This window comes from Phoxinus phoxinus (assembly GCF_949152265.1).
Source record: "Phoxinus phoxinus genome assembly, chromosome: 11".
Classification (NCBI taxonomy): Eukaryota; Metazoa; Chordata; class Actinopteri; order Cypriniformes; family Leuciscidae; genus Phoxinus; species Phoxinus phoxinus.
In genome coordinates, this window is record NC_136886.1 from 23,530,529 (window position 1) to 23,549,073 (window position 18,545).

General features: G+C 39.0%; 1 protein-coding gene across 1 annotated transcript in view; it reads right to left on the reverse strand.

Moving 5' to 3' along the window:
* Positions 1–18,545, reverse strand: part of nol11 (nucleolar protein 11) — a 43,420-nt gene that overhangs the window by 14,239 nt on the left and 10,636 nt on the right. Inside the window, exons 4-7 of the mRNA XM_079629114.1 lie at positions 9,531–9,679; positions 8,318–8,375; positions 8,063–8,204; positions 7,774–7,977 (exon numbers count right to left, since the gene is read on the reverse strand). Coding sequence (XP_079485240.1) covers positions 7,774–7,977; positions 8,063–8,204; positions 8,318–8,375; positions 9,531–9,679 — 553 coding nt within the window. The remainder of the gene's footprint in view (positions 1–7,773; positions 7,978–8,062; positions 8,205–8,317; positions 8,376–9,530; positions 9,680–18,545) is intronic.

Sequence of the window (18,545 nt, forward strand, 5' to 3'; positions counted from 1 at the left end):
CGCCACCTACTGGCCCGGAGATATAAATAATTTATGTTTTTGCTTATAACTTCTGAACGGTTTGTCCAAAAATCACAAAAGTGGTCTCGTTAGATTCAGGGCGTCGTGCTGAGTTGACTGATATCCAATTTTTCCATATCGGCCATTTTGGCTTTCGGCCATTTTGAATTATGTGCTAAAATGCTGTATTTTATGAACGCATGAACGAATCGTTACGAAACTCAGTATGAGTCATCAGTACAATGCCCTAAAGGTACTCAAAAATTTATGAGACAGCGCCACCTTTTGGTCAAAAGTTATAATGAAATTTCCAAAAATGCTAATAACTTTTGAATAAATTTGCCTATAGTAATGACACTGATCTCAATAGATTCCTTGGGTTATGCTGAAAACATAGATACCAATTTTGCCATAGTCAGCCAAACTTCCTGTCCGCCATATTTATTTTCTTTTAAAACCTACTTTTTCAAACTCCTCCTAGACCAAACGTCCGATTTTCACCAAAATCGGATCGTGTCATCTCCAGACCGTGCCGAGTAAAAGTTATGGATTTCGTGTCGATAGACGAAACCGTTTTCGTATACCGCAGTGGCAAAGTTGAGGCATGATGCCAAAATGACTATTCAGGCTTTAATATATGCAATGCCTTGACATATTGACACCAAACTTTGTATGTGTCATTGTCACTTCACTCTGACCACATCACATTAGTTTCGTAACTGCGCCACCTATTGGTCGAAAGTGATAATCATATTTTTAGTTATTGTATGTGATTTTTCAACCATTTTGCAAAAATTCATCTTTAAATGTCTTCAATTGCTCCTTGCTGCAGTTGGTCTCTCACTTCCAGCCACTTTGGCATGTCTTGTCGTCTTGCTTGCGCTTGGCCCCGGTGATTGCTGCTTGCAGCTATATTTATTATTATTATTATTCTTCCTCCTCTGTAAGTCTATGGCAGCCCTATGAACCGTACATAGGAAAATGATGAAATTTGGCACAGTTATAGATATGACCATGAATAGTAATTGGACCAAATTTGGAGTCTGTTGGACACACTCTATAGCGCCACCACCAGTTCAAAAATTTAACATTGAAATGGCTGTAACTTTTGAACCATTTGATCCACAAAAATGAGACATAGTACACCTGATTGCTCTCATCATACTGATCTGAACCAATATAATACATTAAGACCACGCCCATTACAGTAGCAGCCATTTTGAAAAGTACAGTAATCAGTCTGATCGCTACTACTCATTCAAAATTGATCCAAATTGGTCCACATTTTGCTCAAATGATCTTTGGACTGAGTTGCATAAAAGTACTGTGCCCGATTTTTTTTATACGTCATTGTTAGAAAGTTATGACGTCACAAAGTTAATGAGGTCGACCCAAAATTGGTTCAGAGGCTGTATCTCGGCCAAACTTTAATGCATTGAAATGAAAATTGGTATGCTTCATCGGAAGCTTGATCTGAGGGTCCATGCCAAAGTTGGAAACAGTGCCACCTACTGGTCATGAGATACGGAAAATGGCTATTTTGGCCAATAACTCGTCAACGGATTGTCAGAAAATTTTAAACTTGATGTCTATCGATTCCTTGGGTCATGCCGAATCTGTCGATATCAAATTTGCCATGGTGGGCGGTACCATGTGTCCACCATTTTGAATTTTGTTATAATTTGCAATATCTTTTAAACTGTTTGAAATTTCTTCACCAAATTTGGTATGGATCATCATTAGCATGACCTGAAGGTACCTGATAAGTTTTATCACAGCGCCACCTAGTGTTCCAGAGATATAATGTTTTTTTGCAAAAACGCTTATAACTTTTGCAAACATTGCTTGAATTTGATTTCTTTATGCCATTATATTCCTTGGCTTATGCCGATTCCAAAGATGTCTCATTTGTCATTTTCCAACAATATGACTGGTCGCCATATTGGAACCAATGTAAAACAGTTATTTTGCTACTTCTCTTTCAAAGTTGGTTCAAAATTGTCCAAAATTTGCTCACATGATCTTTGGACAAAGCCGCACAGAAGTACTGTCCCCGATTTTTCATATTCATCTCTGTTCAAAAGTTATGGTGTCACAAAGTTAACAAGGATGACCCTAAATTGGTTCAGAGGCTGTAACTTGTAAACATTTGAAGTGAAAATTATAAAATTGGTGTCTATCGACTCCTTGCATCATGACGAATCCGTGGATATATAATTTGTACCATGTACCACATCATAAGTAATTAGCTACATTAGCATTAAGCTAGCTTAGCATGCTAACCTTGTTAACTTGCTTTTGTGTGCTCATTCTTACACTGAAACATCTTTGCAGCTTCCTAAACCAGCATCCTCTGAGTGGCGCAAGTTGTTAAACCATGTGCCGTGAATCCAGAACCATTCTGGTCGTGGGTTCGAATCCTGCTTGGGATGACTATGTTAAATTGTGTATTATGTTGTGTCTTTTCCTGTATTGTTCTAATCTTTTGCTCTTATGGCTCCGCACTGCTCTTGGTGCTTAAATGCTTGCTGCACTGCTGTGCTTACAGTACTTGCTGTGCTTGATGTAAATTGACATGTACATTAAATGTCATATTTTTTGCTCTTACGGCTCCGCACTGCTCTTGGTGCTAAAATGCGTGCTGCACTGCTGTGCTGACAGTACTTGTTGTGCTTGATGTACATTAACATGTACATTAAATGTCATATTTTTTGCTCTTACGGCTCCGCACTGCTCTTGGTGCTTAAATGCTTGCTGCACTGCTGTGCTTACAGTACTTGCTGTGCTTGATGTAAATTGACATGTACATTAAATGTCATATTTTTTGCTCTTACGGCTCCGCACTGCTCTTGGTGCTAAAATGCGTGCTGCACTGCTGTGCTGACAGAACTTGTTGTGCTTGATGTACATTAAATGTCATTATTTTTTGCTCTTACGGCTCCGCACTGCTCATAAATGATTGCTGCACTGCTGTGCTTACACTACTTGCTGTGCTCTATGTACATTAACATGTTCATAACATTTAAGATGTTTTGCTCTTATGGCTCCGCACTGCTCTAGGTGATTAAATTGTTACTGTGCTGCTGTGCTTGCAGTACTTGCTGTGCTGCTGTACATGATGTGCTGGCTGTGCTATATGTGCGCCATGCTTGGTCTGCTTGCTCTGGCATGGCCCCGTGTTGCTGCCTGCAGCTATATTTATTATTATTATTCTTCCCGGTGGAAGTCTATGGCAGCCCTATGAACCGTACATAGGAAAATGATGAAATTTGGCACACTTGTAGTGATGCTAATGAATAGTAATTGGACCAATTTTTGACCCTCTAGGACCAACTCTATAGCGCCACCACCAGTTCAAAATTTTAACATTGAAATGGTTATAACTTTTGAACCCTTTGATCTAGAGACATGAACCTTAGTACAACTGATTCCACTCATCATGCTGATCACAACCAATATCTTACATTAAGAACCCGCCCATTACAGTAGTGGCCATTTTGAAATGTACAGTATTCAGTTTTTTTGCTACTCCTCCTTCAAATTTTGTCCAATTTTCTCCAAACATGTGCTCAAATGATCTTCGAACTGAGCCGCATAGAAGTACTGTTCCCGATTTTTTTGTTATACTGGGAAAAAAAAGTTATGATGTCGCAAACTTAACGAGGTCCACCCAAAATTGGCTAAGAGGCTGTATCTCGGCCAAAGTTTGATCAATCGAAACGAAAATTGGTACACTTTATTGGAAGCATGCTCTGAGGTCCAATGCCAAAGTTGGGAATAGCGCCACCTACAGGTGATGAGATATGACAAATTGCTATTTTGGCCAATAACTTTTGAACAGTTTGTCTGAAAATCATAATTGTGGTATCTATGGATTCCTTGCATCATGCCGAATCCGTGGATATCGATTTTGCCATGATGGGATGTACCACGTGTCCGCCATTTTTAATTTTGTCATAATTTGCTATAACTTTTAAACTATTTGACATATCTTAATAAAATTTGGTATGGATCATTAGCATGGCCCAAAAGTACCTGAGAAGTTTGATCACAGCGCCACCTAGTGTTCCAGAGATATCATTGTTTTTTGAAAAAACGCTTATAACTTTTGCTAACATTGCTTGAAATTTGATTTCTTTATGTCAATATATTCCTTGGCTTATGCCGATTTCAACAATATCTCATATGCTATTTTTCAACAATGTGACTGGCCGCCATATTGGAGCGAATGTAAAACAGTTTTTTCACTACTCCTCCTTCAAAATTTGTCCAAAATTTTCCAAAATTTGCTCAAATGATCTTCGGACCGAGCCGCACAGAAGTACTGTTCCCGATTTTTTTGCTATACTGGAAAAAAAAAAGTTATGATGTCGCAAATTTAACAAGTTCGACCCAACATTGGTTCAGAGGCTGTAACTTGTGAACAGTTTGTCGCAAAATCATAAAATTGGTGTCTATCGATTCCTTGCGTCATGTCGAATTCGAGGATATCTATTTTGCCAGGATTGGATGTACCACGTCATAAGCTACCACGAATGAGGTGTCCATGAGCAAGACACCTAACCCCAGCTGCTCCCGACGAGCTGGATGGCGCCTTGCATGGCTGACACCGCCGTCGGTGTATGAATGAGTGAGTGAATGGGTGAATGTGAGGCTATGTAAAGCGCTTTGGTGGCCATTGGGTCTGTGAAAGCGCTATATAAATGCAGTCCATTTACCATTTACCATAAGCTACTTTAGCATTAAGCTAGCTTAGCATGCTAATCTGGTTAACCTGCTTTTGTGTGCTCATTCTTACACTGAAGCCTCTCCTCTGCAGCTTTGTAGTATACGTCCTCTGAGTGGCGCAAGTTGCTAAACCACGTGTCATGAATCCTAAACCGTTCCGTTTGTGGGTTCGAATCCTGTGTGGCACATGAACAGACCGCAAGAAGTATTGTGGCCTTAAGTGGTGGAAAAGTTGCTTCTAATTGTTCTGTGACTTAAGAATGGTTTGGTTATTAAAGTTTCTTTTAAAGTTTTGAAAGCAAAGTATATTGAACTACTTTTTGAACCCATGGGACCATTGGAAGGCTTGGCCCCGGAAAGGCTGCTTGCAGCTTTAATTTCATTTGTTTTTTGATTGTAATGTAAACATTACAAAATGCCAGATGACATCAATAAAGTTAAATTTACGTCGCATTATTTCATAACATTGGTCATTAGGATGTCATTAGACATGATTATTGCAATTTATCATATTAGTTTGCAAATTGTGCTCGTTTACACTATTTACAACCTCTAGGCTTATTTATGTCCTGATAATTATTATGCGAGATATTGACAACTGTTCTCATGATAATCGCAGGAAAAAAAACGCATCGTAAAAAAAAATGACATACTACAAGCAAGCGCAACATACACTATAGAATGCAAACAAGTTTACAAATAAGAGATTTATTTACTAGTCCATCAACAAGATCGCCAGGTCAGCATCCCTGTTGCATTAAGTGCTGCTTTTTAGCTCGCGCCAACGAGTGAAAGCCTGACCGAGTAACTCTTGTCCGGTTCCTCACGCGGTCAGATTCCCTTTTGGTAAAATTTAATATTCTGACTGTTTGAGTTTTATTAAAATTAACCATTGGTCATCTAGCATAATGCATTTAGATCATAACCACAGATAAAACCGGGCATAGCCTACAGCACCTCACTATCATGGCAAAATGTTACTTTATGGTTTCTATGGTATTTGTATGAAAAACAGTAGCCTAAATACATTAAAGTAATTATATTCCATTAGTCCTTTAATACATTGTCTACATTCATAATATAATACAATTCAATATGTATATCCCACATTTCATGAAGCAGTCTTCGCTGAATTCAAGTGCTTCTCACTGGATCTCGTGAGCGAGACCGATCAGAGTAAACGCGTCTGCTCTAGTGAGCTCGCGCTGCACTGCCGTTTGGACTTTGAGCCGAGCGGATAAACAGTCCGTGAGGTGCACGCGGTTCAAATGAGTTTCGTTCCACTTTTGGCGCATGAACATTATCGAACATTTATCGAACACTTGATATCGTTTTATCGAGAAAAATTATATTGCGATAATTATCGTTTTCATTTTATCGCCCAGCCCTACTCACAAATCCACATGCACCCTAGTTTAACATAAGCCCCTTTCACACAGAGTAGGGCTGTAATGATTTACGATATTAAACCGAAATCGCGACACTCAGATCCACGAACCTGTTTCGCGGTGTGAGAAGCCAGATCGCGATCGACACACCCCTTCCCTGACTTATCTTTCTCGTCCAGAATAGATCCTAGGGCTGTGACGGGGTCTTTTACATATTAGGTATGGGAATTTCAAGCAAAAATAATATTCGAAGATCGCTGGGTATCATTTGATTAGTATTCAAAAATCGCACCTCTCCCCACACACACACACACGCGCACACACACACGCGCGCGCGCACACACGCGCGAGCACACACGCGCACACGCACACACACGCACGCACACGCACGCACGCACGCACGCACACACACGCACACACACGCACACACACGCGCACACACGCGCACACACGCGCACACCAGAGCAAGTAAGCAAAGCGCGCGGTGTGTGTGGAGCACCGGTGCGCGCGTGAACTGGAGCTCACCTCATAAACGAATCGAAACTTATATAGAAAGCTTGAAATACTTTTACTTGATTTAACGTTAATTCAAAACAAAGAAATGGCTGCTTAGGCTAATTCGTAGGAAGTGTGCATTTCTCTATGCGCGTTCACTTTGTGGCAAGCGTTATTCCTGCGCTTGAGATGCAGGTCATGCGGAATAGGCAATATATTATTTGTGGTTTACAGCACAGACAGTAAGCCTCGGTTACCTCAGAAGAATTTTTAACATTCTCGAATCATCTCCACAATGGAGTATAGTTCTGTTTGTTTTTCAAAAGTATTTTGTTACAAGAAAACAGAGTTATAGCTTTAGCTATTTATTTATTTATTTGGCTTTTAAAATCCTCCCTCCTCGCAAGAATCGCGGTTTGTATCGAATCGTGGGTCAGAAATCGGGATACGAACCGAATCGTGGGTTTGCTGTATCGTTACAGCCCTAACACAGAGATTCCGGAAAATACACGGATAAATGTGCATTCACACTGCCAGTGATTTTTGGGGATCTGTGTGTGTGTTCACACACATCCTGCTAAGATCCCGTAAAGACATGTGACGTCAGGATGAGACGTGTAACGTACAGGTCGAAAACATGTACACTAACGCATCGCGTACCGTTCCACAAAGCTAGCGAACGATCTCAGCTTCAGCGCGGATAGTAAGGAGCTCCTGGTCTCTGCTTCGTAGACATTTTTTCGTTCTTTCTTTGTTGATGACGAACACAAACTTTCTAGAGTCGCGTGATGGCAGGTGCGTCATCACTACGACACACACCTTACGGCATTGATCCTGGCTTTTGTTCACACAGGGCGCGTTCTGGGACTGATCCCGGCAATGTTACTAGGTCCCCAACCCGGGAGCGATGCCGCCATCAATCCCGGGACGTGTTTGCGTTCACACAGAAAGCACTCTGGCAATTTCGCGGGATCAACGCGCTGTGTGAAAGGGGCTATACTAGGCCACATCATGCAGTGATGCAGACTCTCAATGTATGCTATTTTTTTTTCAAAGTGCATGGACATTAATACGCTTGCACAATCAAGATATATATCAACAATAATATTACACCACCCCTAGTGAATAAGATGGAATATCAGGAATAAGGATGGAGCGTCACCTTTGCAAGTTCCAGCAGAGGGGTGGGGGAATCCAACCACAGCTACATGAGCCTCATCAAGCACAACAGCAGCACCAGATATCAGTTCTTCCTCCCCCAGAGGTAGACTGAGTCGCAGGGAGCGAGGTAGAGCCTGGACACCTTCAGCTCCTGTTGCTGAAATTCTGAGAGGCAGCACGCTCTCATACAAGCTGCCATTCGAGTCTGAAATAATGTAGAGTAATTGGGTTGCTAGTAGTACAAAATTGTCTCTCTGGTAAGATGATAGAATAAACTAAATGAGACTTACACAAGAACAACAGGTGTAAGTTTCGACCCCTGCATGTGGCGGAGAAACTGATAGGAGCAGAGAGACCAGGTTCAGTCTCAATTCTGTGCTTCACAAGGGTGTTGGGGTTAAATCTTTGAGCATACAGCCAGTGATCTCCTCTCTGAAACAAACACAAAACCAAATTACACAAAACGAGTTGATTTACACGTTCCCCTCATTATGCACAGATAGAACAAAATATCAACAATGATTCAAAAAGACTTCAGAGAGAACCTGTTCTGTGCTGAACAAAACAACAAGCTGGTGCTCTGCCTTAACAACAGTACTCCATCTGTGAAAAAGAGAAAGAAATTTAACATGGAAACTTACACTTAATTTATATAAGTCTTGGCAGAAAATATAATTGGATATCAAGTAGTGAGCTAACGCAGTAATCCAATAGTATTAGCTTCAAAATAATAGCACATTAAGTGCAAAAATCATGCTGCAGTTGTAAGTGAACCCATATTTAGGGCCCAAGTCCTAAAAGGGCGAAGGCCCTATTATTCTCCTAAGGATTATAAGGGCCCAAGCCCCAAAGTGGTGGACGGCCCTGTTGTTTTTCTAGGGTTTATTCTTATTTTTGTTCAAGTGGCTTTTAGGGCCCTTAACGTGTCCTTAGCACTGCTACTTGGGCGGAGTGATAACCGCAGCACCTGAGACGCGCCGTGGTGAGGAGCAGAGAGTTCGTTCAGAGCGCGTCTCAGGTGCTGCGGTTATCACTCCGCCCAAGTAGCAGTGCTTCGCCTTCAGAGAATATAGTTTCCAATATTTATATGGTTAAAATAGGTCTCTCTCATGTGACTTTGTTTTTTGTACACTCTGTGACTATACAAATCACAACATGTAAATAGGAAAATGTTTGCTTTATTTTGTCACTTATTTGGATTAGTATGCTAGCTGCAACCATTTACATCCAGTCTTAGTGCTAAGCTAGGCTAGCGGTGGGTGCGTCAAACAGACTTATAGCACGCACGGAGATGAAAAAGGTATGCATGGACTTATCTAACTCTGGGGGATAAGTTGAATAGGCTAAAGTCCCAAAAAGTCAGAGTGTTCCTTTAAGCTGGGGGTAAAACTTTGTTTAGCAATATTTTATTGTTTAACAAATATATGTGGTATGGATTTTACACAATAAATTTCCTGTTTCAAGCACAGATGGTGATAGAGATACCAAAGTCATATGGGGTCTGTATAATGTAGTCTGGATCCTATTTCCATTTACCATGCATTGTTTTAGGATAAGGTTCAATATCATAGGGTTTGTGAGAATGCACTGCCTTTTTCAACCACAATATATGGGAAGTGTTTTCTTCTTCCCTTTTAAAAGTTAAGCCCCATCAGAACAAACCTATAGGCTAATTCACCCCAGAAATTCTTAGAACTCCATTTAATATAAAGCCATACTAAAAAAAAATGATATAGTGAAGAGTTTGCAATCTCTGACCTGATAATTTCTTCCTTTGCCAAAACATCTTCTATAGGTTGTTGTGGGGAAGTGAGCAATGAATCCAGGAACCTGACAGCCCCACAACAAAACAGCACCACAGCCTCAGATTCAGCAGCTGACAGCACTCTAAGAACATCAGCAGAAACCTGAAAAAGGCAGAACATTTTTATCTCAGTTAGGGCTGCACAATTAATCTCCATATTAAAGTTTTTTTTTTTTTTTTGCAAAGCCAATCTAGCGCTCCATAAACCACTGTCTGATCACGTGACTCCATGAGCCAATAATCAGAGTTGTTCCCTGCACCGCGCAGCTTAGTTTCTAGATGTAGAAACTAGAATGTTTTGCCGGAGTCCAGAAACGAAATGGCCAGACAGGACAAAAGCAAAGTGAACTGGGCGAGAGAGACGATTGTGTCTGCGCGCAAGCAATAGTGCGCTGACTCACTCCGGCTCTCTCGCGCACTATTGTTCACGCACAGACACCCTTGGTCTCTCTCGCGCACTATCGCTCACGCGCTGACACACTCGGTGAGAATGCCGAGTTCACACTCGGTGTGTCAGCGCGCAAGCGAGAGAGACCAAGGGTGTCTGTGCGCGAACAATAGTGCGCGAGAGAGCCCGAGTTTGTCAGCGCGAAAGAGACCCCTCTTATATACTGTCTATTAGTGATGCGCGGGTCGGCTTTTTTTCCAAACCGCGGGTCCGCATTTATGAAATTATTTGGCCCGCCACAGCCCGCCCCGCACCACTGTATCTCTTTTTACAACCCACCCCGCACCCGCGACCATTAAATAGACATGCGTTGTAATGGAAATGAAAACAGCCTTTATTACAGCCTGAAAGTGCAGAAACATCGCCATGTTAACTGACAACAACAGACGATTATGAATATGAATGAAATGAACCATAAATCAGGTCATGTGATAAACATTTTAAACATTTACGAAGCACTTCACGTAGCCGAAACTGCTGTTTTAGCAGCCTGACCTTATCTTTTAATGATGTAAATTCCCGACCTCAATATCTCCCTCACCTCGTCTTCCATCTCCACTTTTATTTCTCCTTATTTTGTAGCTGGCGGTGGGAGCTGTTTGGCGCGCCACTTTCGTGACATCACGTGACACCTGGGCACATCACGCAATATACGTTGCTGCGATCTTCATATTGTAACCTTATCAAATAACCTAATAGAATATGAAAATATATATTCCCAAATATTTAATATAGGCTGACATTTTTTAATTTTGTTTTTAATGACCCGCCCCAACCCGCCCCGCAGATAAAGCAACAATTTCTTTACACGCCCCAACCCGACCCGCGGGGTCCGCGGGTTATGAGACGACCCGCGCATCACTACTGTCTATGGAGAGACCGAGTGTGTCTGAGCGCGAGCAATAGTGTGCGAGAGACTTCAAATAACAAGAGACTTTTCAAATAACAATGACTCTGAATTTTATTTACAGACATCGGGATCCCGTTTATTACATGGCTACCTACCAAATAAATCACTAATTTGACAAAATATTGATTTAAAAAGGAGTTTATTGATTTAAAAACTGTATTGCTTCCAATAAAGAACACCGTGTCCATGGCAACTGTGTGTTATCAAGAAATCACAGACCGCATTCTACATTAGAATTTAACCAAGCCATGTAATAATAGGTAATAATAATTATAACAGAATATAATATCTCTAGTCTATCCTAATAATAATTATAAATACAATGTATATAAAATATAAATACAATATAAAATAATAATAAATTATTTATTTAGATTTATTCTCTAAGGAGATGCACTGAATTTTGATGAATAAGAGTACCTATTTTATTTTGATGCACATAGTTGTACATTAGCAGGAAATGTAGCACAATATGAAAGTATGTGTACAATGTGAAAGCAGTTATAATTAGCCTATGTGACAATAAAATTTGTTTTGGTATAAATCAACAAATAATCGTGATAATTAATCGTGATCTCAAAATTGATAAAAATAATCGTGATTATCATTTTGGCCATAATCGTGCAGCCCCGTAACATTCAAAAGCTGCACATGGTATTGACATCGGACCCAGAAAATCCATTTGAAATTTGAAACCACACTGTATTTGGAGTGCATGTGTCAATTATCTGTCTGATCGAATGATCTCTGCTAGAGAAATCCAACAATAGTTTTCAAGGCACATTGATAGTCAAATAAAACGGTCTTTATTAAACTTGCTTGTGAAACCGCAATAAGATTAGAGAATAGAAGCAGAAATATTTTGTGAAAGTGACGTGTAACCAAGTATGATGTCCCATTCTCGGAATTTGTGCTCTGCATTTCACGAGGTGTGAAAAACATTCTCATTCATTCATTCATGATCAATCACACCTCCTCGCATACAACCTTTCTGAAACAAAACATGTCTTTCAAATTTTAAAATCAATGTTTTATGTGAATGAGTGGACAAGTAGTTTTTGCTTCAAAGCGATGTGAAAATCATCAAGACCCATTTCTCAAAAGTCTTGTGAACAAATATTAACCCTCTGGGGACTAAGCCCTTTTTGGTACGTTTTCTCTATTTTTACATTTGGGCATATAAACCATATGTAATGGAGATGGAACACCATGTGTTTGGTATCTATGGATTCAGAAGACCCTAAGCTAACATAAGCATGCATGTAATCTGTTTATAAAGGAAGTATGTGTGAAAAATGTACAATAATCGAGAGAATTTCAAAACCGAAAATTAGATTTGTCATTTATTACTGAAAATCACACCTCACACAACAATAGTGAACAGTTTTTGAACCAAAAAAATATTTGTCAAACCCTTTGCTTGACAGCCATTTGTAATTGTTCAATCAAATGTGTTAAGAACAATGAAATAAGGAACTTTTTTTACAAACAGTCCCAGGCGTGAAAAAGCTGTCTGCTTCGAACTAAATGAGACCTGCTTGCTCTGAAGAACATGACACTCACAACCTGGCAGATTTACTTTCCACTAACTGTTCCAGAGCTTGCTCTGCCGTAAATCTTACTGCTAGCCATCATAACAGTGCTAAAACAATACAATAATAATGCTATTTAAGTTATTCTGTCTCTCTCTTATATAGATCTCTGTGCGCTCTGTAATACTCTGCTCCGTTCGCTATCTGTCTCATTCTCCGTCCACATGACGCTGTTTGTTTGTACATGTTGAAGGCTACAGAGTCCTCTGATTGGCTAGAATACATCATAGTAACCTTCCTCTGATTGGGTAAAAAAAAAAATCCTCCCAGCGGCAATTTTTCCATTGGTGGAATTTGCCTAACAACATCGATTTTCATTGGCCTTTTTATGCAGTGGTATTGCGCAACAGCGAAGCGTGTGTATAATACAAACGTGATATCACTGTTTTCAGCGGAATCTGAGGAAGACGGCAAAAAAGACCGCACCTCTCTATCATTAATAGTTTTGAAGATAATTGCACATTTGTAAAAGTATGCCATTTTGGGCGGTACCGCCCAATTCGTCCCCAGAGGGTTAAGTATGGTTTTATGGCCTAATTTCAGTGACTTCAATATATTTTTCCCACAAACCACACATAAACGTTATTTTCTCAAAACTACAAACTTTTACATACATGCTGCTTATATTACTGTAGCAGAGTTTGTGCTGACTTTAACCATGAAAACGTAAGGGTATAGTTTCCCGAACAGAGATTAAGCCTAGTCCTAGACTAAAAATTTAAAGCAGATTAGGAGGAAGACTAGAGCCAAGACTAAATTGAGGCTTAAATTAGACCTACCAGGAGGCAGGTTTAACCCTTTACCTTTAACCCTTTAACCTGAAGCTAAAATGGGTGTTTTTTCACATATTTACCATATCACATATTTAGATTTTTTGACTGTAAAATTATTTTGTGTGAAATCATATTTATTTTGTCCATCAAACATGTGCTTTCACTTTAATTGAGCGTGAGCAGCGCAGCAAAAATAGACTCGGCTTGCTTAGTTGGGGACATTTAATATTCAACAATATTATTGATCTGCCTTCAGGTGGACGATGAAGCAATTTTCTTTAAGAAAAAAACTTGTATTATTTTCATGCTATCACTGTGAAGCTGCTTTGATACAATCTGTATTGTAAAAAGCGCTATATAAATAAAGGTGACTTGACGCCGAAACCCTTGCTTCACTGCTGCTCACGCGACACTCCTGCTTGGCACTCACGCGCCGCTGACGCTTGCGGTGTGAAACAGGTACATGTGCGTTCCGTGTGCACGTGTGATGCGGTTTAAAATGTACTTTTACATAATTTTTGCTTTCGTTATATTTAACCAATTCTGTTACATTATTTTGTAATTACATTTTGTTCTAAAAGTTTGTTCTATTCTGTTTTGTTTGTTTATATATTTATATATTTAATCAGTCTCATTCTTGTTGAATTTTTTTTTTTTTTTAATAGATAGCCTACAAATGTATCGTTTGTTTAAACAACATTAACCAAATTTTCTTTATTTAATAATAGATGACCAACATTCACATTCATATTTAAGAACTGGGATGTGCTGTGTAGAGGGCCTGAAGAAGCTCTGCACTGTTGCCCTCAACCTCTTTTTAATGCATCTCATATCACAAATTTAATCACACAATCAATCAATAGGTAGGGAGAAGGGTGGTGCTTGGGATGGCTCTGAATAAGTTCTACCCCCTGCGCTGCACCTCTTTTAATGCACCTAGACCTCAATTAGACTTAAGCCCTATTCGCACGGGATTAGTATTATCTAGGGACCTTGTGTGATTTAGAAATTACCCCGCGACATCTGTATTTCGTGTGGCGCATTCGCACAGGATAAGCGAAGCCTGTGATTTTACTCGAATTTACTGACTTTTCTCCCGGAACCCGGATATAAAAATAATAAAAATTTATAAAAATATAAAAATGTAGTTTATACCCATATTATATTTATTTTAGCCCAGTGGAAATCTGTTTTCAGTGGGCGACTAGATGTTTTTTTGCGTATGAGGGTCTGGTTAGATGGATAAAAAAAATAAAAACACATTTCACCAGGTTAAAATCTAAGAGCTCAAGGTTTAGGCCTACGTTTGATTTATTTGTAACATTAAACTCGAAATTATGATGTGAAACGCCCTTGCTTGATTGTGCATTATTTTTGATAGGGTATTGTTTGGAAATGTCTTGTCGTTAGGTCTATAGCCTACGCATGATATATCATAAACAGAAGAATGTTAGCCTACTTTACGCATGCCATATGTCATCCATCTAATCTTTCCTTTTGTCTTTGCTCTTCTGGTGGTTTTCAGCTTTCTCTTTTTTCTGCAAATTGTAAATGCATGCGCGTCCGTACGCCAATATTCCATAATGCAGACGTTCAGACATTGTCGACATGAACAATAATCCCACAGAGCACTTCACGACACGCTGAAACAACGCCTCGTTTTCCCTCAGACTTTTCCAGACGCGGATTCAACTTCCCGACCAGACTCTCTCTTCCGCTTCTCTACTTCCTCTTTTATTTTCGCTTCTCCGTCACTCAAAAACCACACCTCTTTTTGTTGCCATTTTTAGTTTTTCGTTCGAACAAATTCTCATGATTATAATGAAATTGTATAGATTTATTTTTTGTGATTTATTATGATTATTAATTAAATATTTGTTCCTTTTGACTAGCGGTTCGCTACAGCGTGTCCATTCACTAGGGCTGTAATCAACCAAAGAAAATCTTGGTCGACTTAAGTCCTGAAATTTTCGACAAAATGACGTTAAAAAAAACGTTGCATCACGCGCACCTGCGCAATATCATAGCCTATGATTTCCGAAAATAGTATGTTGTCAACTAGTGATATCATCACAAGAACTTTTGAGGAATATGCAACATAATTTAGACAATTGTTTTTGTCATATGTATTATAATAACTGACAGACACTATCATTTCAGCCGCTACAGCTCGCACAAAGCGAGGCTGAACATAGGAGCTAATAGAATAGACTATTATTAACTTAAAGCTTTTACTCTTAAACACAAAAGGCATGTCCACTTTAATAAAAAAAATATATTTATTAAACAAACCAGATCAAGAGCAGAAACTAAATAATCTGCATAAGTGAAAAACAAAAAGCATAGGCTCAAAACTAGTATTCAAAACTAATACAAACGCATTGCCCATCACGCTCCAATCCTTTTTCCCGTTTTAAAAAAATGCTGCCACACTGCCGATGTCTTTGTTGACATGATAGAAGACTATGAATTAAACGCTCTCACAATTAAATAAATAATATTCAGCAAACCTTCTACAGGGTATATGCAGGAATCCTGAAGTTAATTTCAATACCTTTTTAAGACTTTTTGAAGACCTTCTTGAAATATTTTAAGACCTCATCGCCACTTCAAGTTAGGGGTGGGCAATATGGCAAAAATATCATATCACGATTCACGATTTTATCACGATTCCTTTTCATGTTGGTTTTACTATTTTTCAAGTGACTGAGCATTACAGCCAAACTAATGTCCCTATTTTAAAAACAAAGCCTTAGGTAACAAAATATAAAATAAAAAGAATGGCAGACATTTAGGCCAAAGTGGCGAAGATAAATCTTTGTCATTTTCTTTGTTATTAAAAATTAGGAACAAAGATACACATACACAACTTAATATACAAATGAAATAAACAGTGCTTTATTTTTTCAGCTACAGGTGTATTTAACAGCATTGAAGAAAGTAATTAAATGAACAAATATGAAAATAAAACAACTTAGACTTCACTGTATAAATTGTACATTGATTCTAGACATGTGCCAATTTTCGGTAATTCGATAAATCACGATAATGAATATACACGATATTGTTATCGTGGGCACTTCAAAATACCGTAAAAAATAATAGCTCCGAATTTTTATTTTTAGAACGTGCATTATAGCTTATTTTCCATCAACCGCTTGAACAAACACTGCGTATATGCTGCGCAGAACACGTGAGCGCACCCGGATGTAAACAGTGTTCACGTCACATGTGACATGTCACATGTGACATGTCACATGACATTTTTTATGTCAGAATCATACTGCACGCAGTGCGCGCCACGGCCACTGACGCCGCATTCAAATTCTCACATGAAGAAGAAGAATGGCGGAAGGAGGAACGCTGCCGACAATTTATCCCCCTTCAAAAAGGGTAAAGTCAGATGTTTGGAAATATTTTGGGTTCCAAAAAAATGCAGAGGGATTGCTGATCGAAGACAGTTTCCCTTTGTGTAAGACATGTGGACTGAAAGTGGCTGCAAAACAAGGGAACACGTCTAACATGTTCGCTCATATTCGTGACAACCATCCACTGCAATTCAGGGAGATAAAGGATATAATTGTTCAGTTTACTTTTATATTTTATATTGTTTTATTTATATTTATTTGTATTTAAATGTTTGAGTTACTTTTAGTTCATTAAAAAGTTATTAAAGTTACTAAAAGGACAAAACTGAAGTTTGTTTCTTTTTTTAACCTGTTTCTCTTGTAATATTACAATATCGTGATAATACCGTATACCGTGATAAATGCTCTCTCAATTAATCGCAGCATGAAAAAGTGATACCGGCACATGCCTAATTGATTCTTATTAAAGCTACAATTAAAGTTCTCAGTCAAGAGTGAGTGATTTGCTCTTTGTATTTTGTCGTTTTATTAACAGGGATAGTTCTCCCAAAATTTTTAATTGTCATCATTTACTCTCTCAAGCCGTTTCAAACCCGAATAAGTCTCCCTCTTCTGTTGAAAATAAGTTATTTGGAAGAATGTGGGTAATCAAACAGTTGATGTACCCCAGAGACTTCCATAATAGTTTTTTCCCACTATGGTAGTCAATGGGGACCAGCAACCGCCTGGTTAGCCACACTCCTCAAAATATCTTCTTTTGTGTTCAGCACAAGAAATACATTAATACAGGTATTTAACAACATTAGAGTGAGAGTAAATAATGACATTTTTATTTTTGGGTAACTATCCCTTTAAGGACAAGCGCTGCAGGTTTAATATTAGGGCTACTGTCACTAAGATCTGCACGCAACGAGTCTACACGTATTTAACAAGCAGATTTTTTCCTTAATTTTTTTCTACTGTTCTTTCACTTTAGACATAACCAACTTTGTTTATGTAAACCTTGTGTGTATTTGACAGTATTAGCGCAATACGACTCGAAAGATAACTTAGTCCAGTATGTCTGTTAACAGGCTTTTAGTGCGCGTCGGGGTGTATTCCACTCAGAAAAGCACTCGTTTGAACAGCGCATCAGCAGCGAATGACATGTTTAACCGGCAAGGCTTTAAAGCACATGCAAATAATTCATTTTTATGAACTACAGTGTCCCGTTCCTCTGCATTTCATGTGAATATACGTCGTGCTGTACAGAATGTTGAGACGGAGGCGCCAGAACTGCAAACTGATAGAATGCACGATCCTACGATATATGTTCAAAAGCAGATCGTGGAGACATTTATCATCCACGATCAAAAATCGTGATATCGCACACCCCTACTTCAAGTTCTAATCAGCAACAAACCTTTAACTTAATAAACAGTTGTTTCGCAAAATACGTGACATCACCTGTATGCGGCGATCTGATCTCACTGACCGACTACGCCGTTGTTTTTTTATTAGTAATGGGGAGGAAAATAAATATATTCATGCATACTTTTGAGTCAAACTCTTTGGACAAAGCTTGAACAAAATTAAATACCTCATAAAATCGGGATTAAGACTTTTTAATACCTTTTAAGGGCCTTAATTTTCCCAAAATGGATTTATCAACTTTTAATACTTTAAGACCCCGCGGCACGGACACCCTGTTCTAGTAGCCTACTTTCTTCAATCTGTCTCTCTTCTCCGGAGGGTTGGGCTAATCCAAAAGAAGTGAAAACAAGGGGGGTGTTCTGAAGACAGACTGCTACCTGGTAAACAGGAGTGCTCTGAAAACCCCCATTAGCAATTAGTGCTTTTCACCTGATGAAATGAACGCGGCAAAACGGATAAAATGAA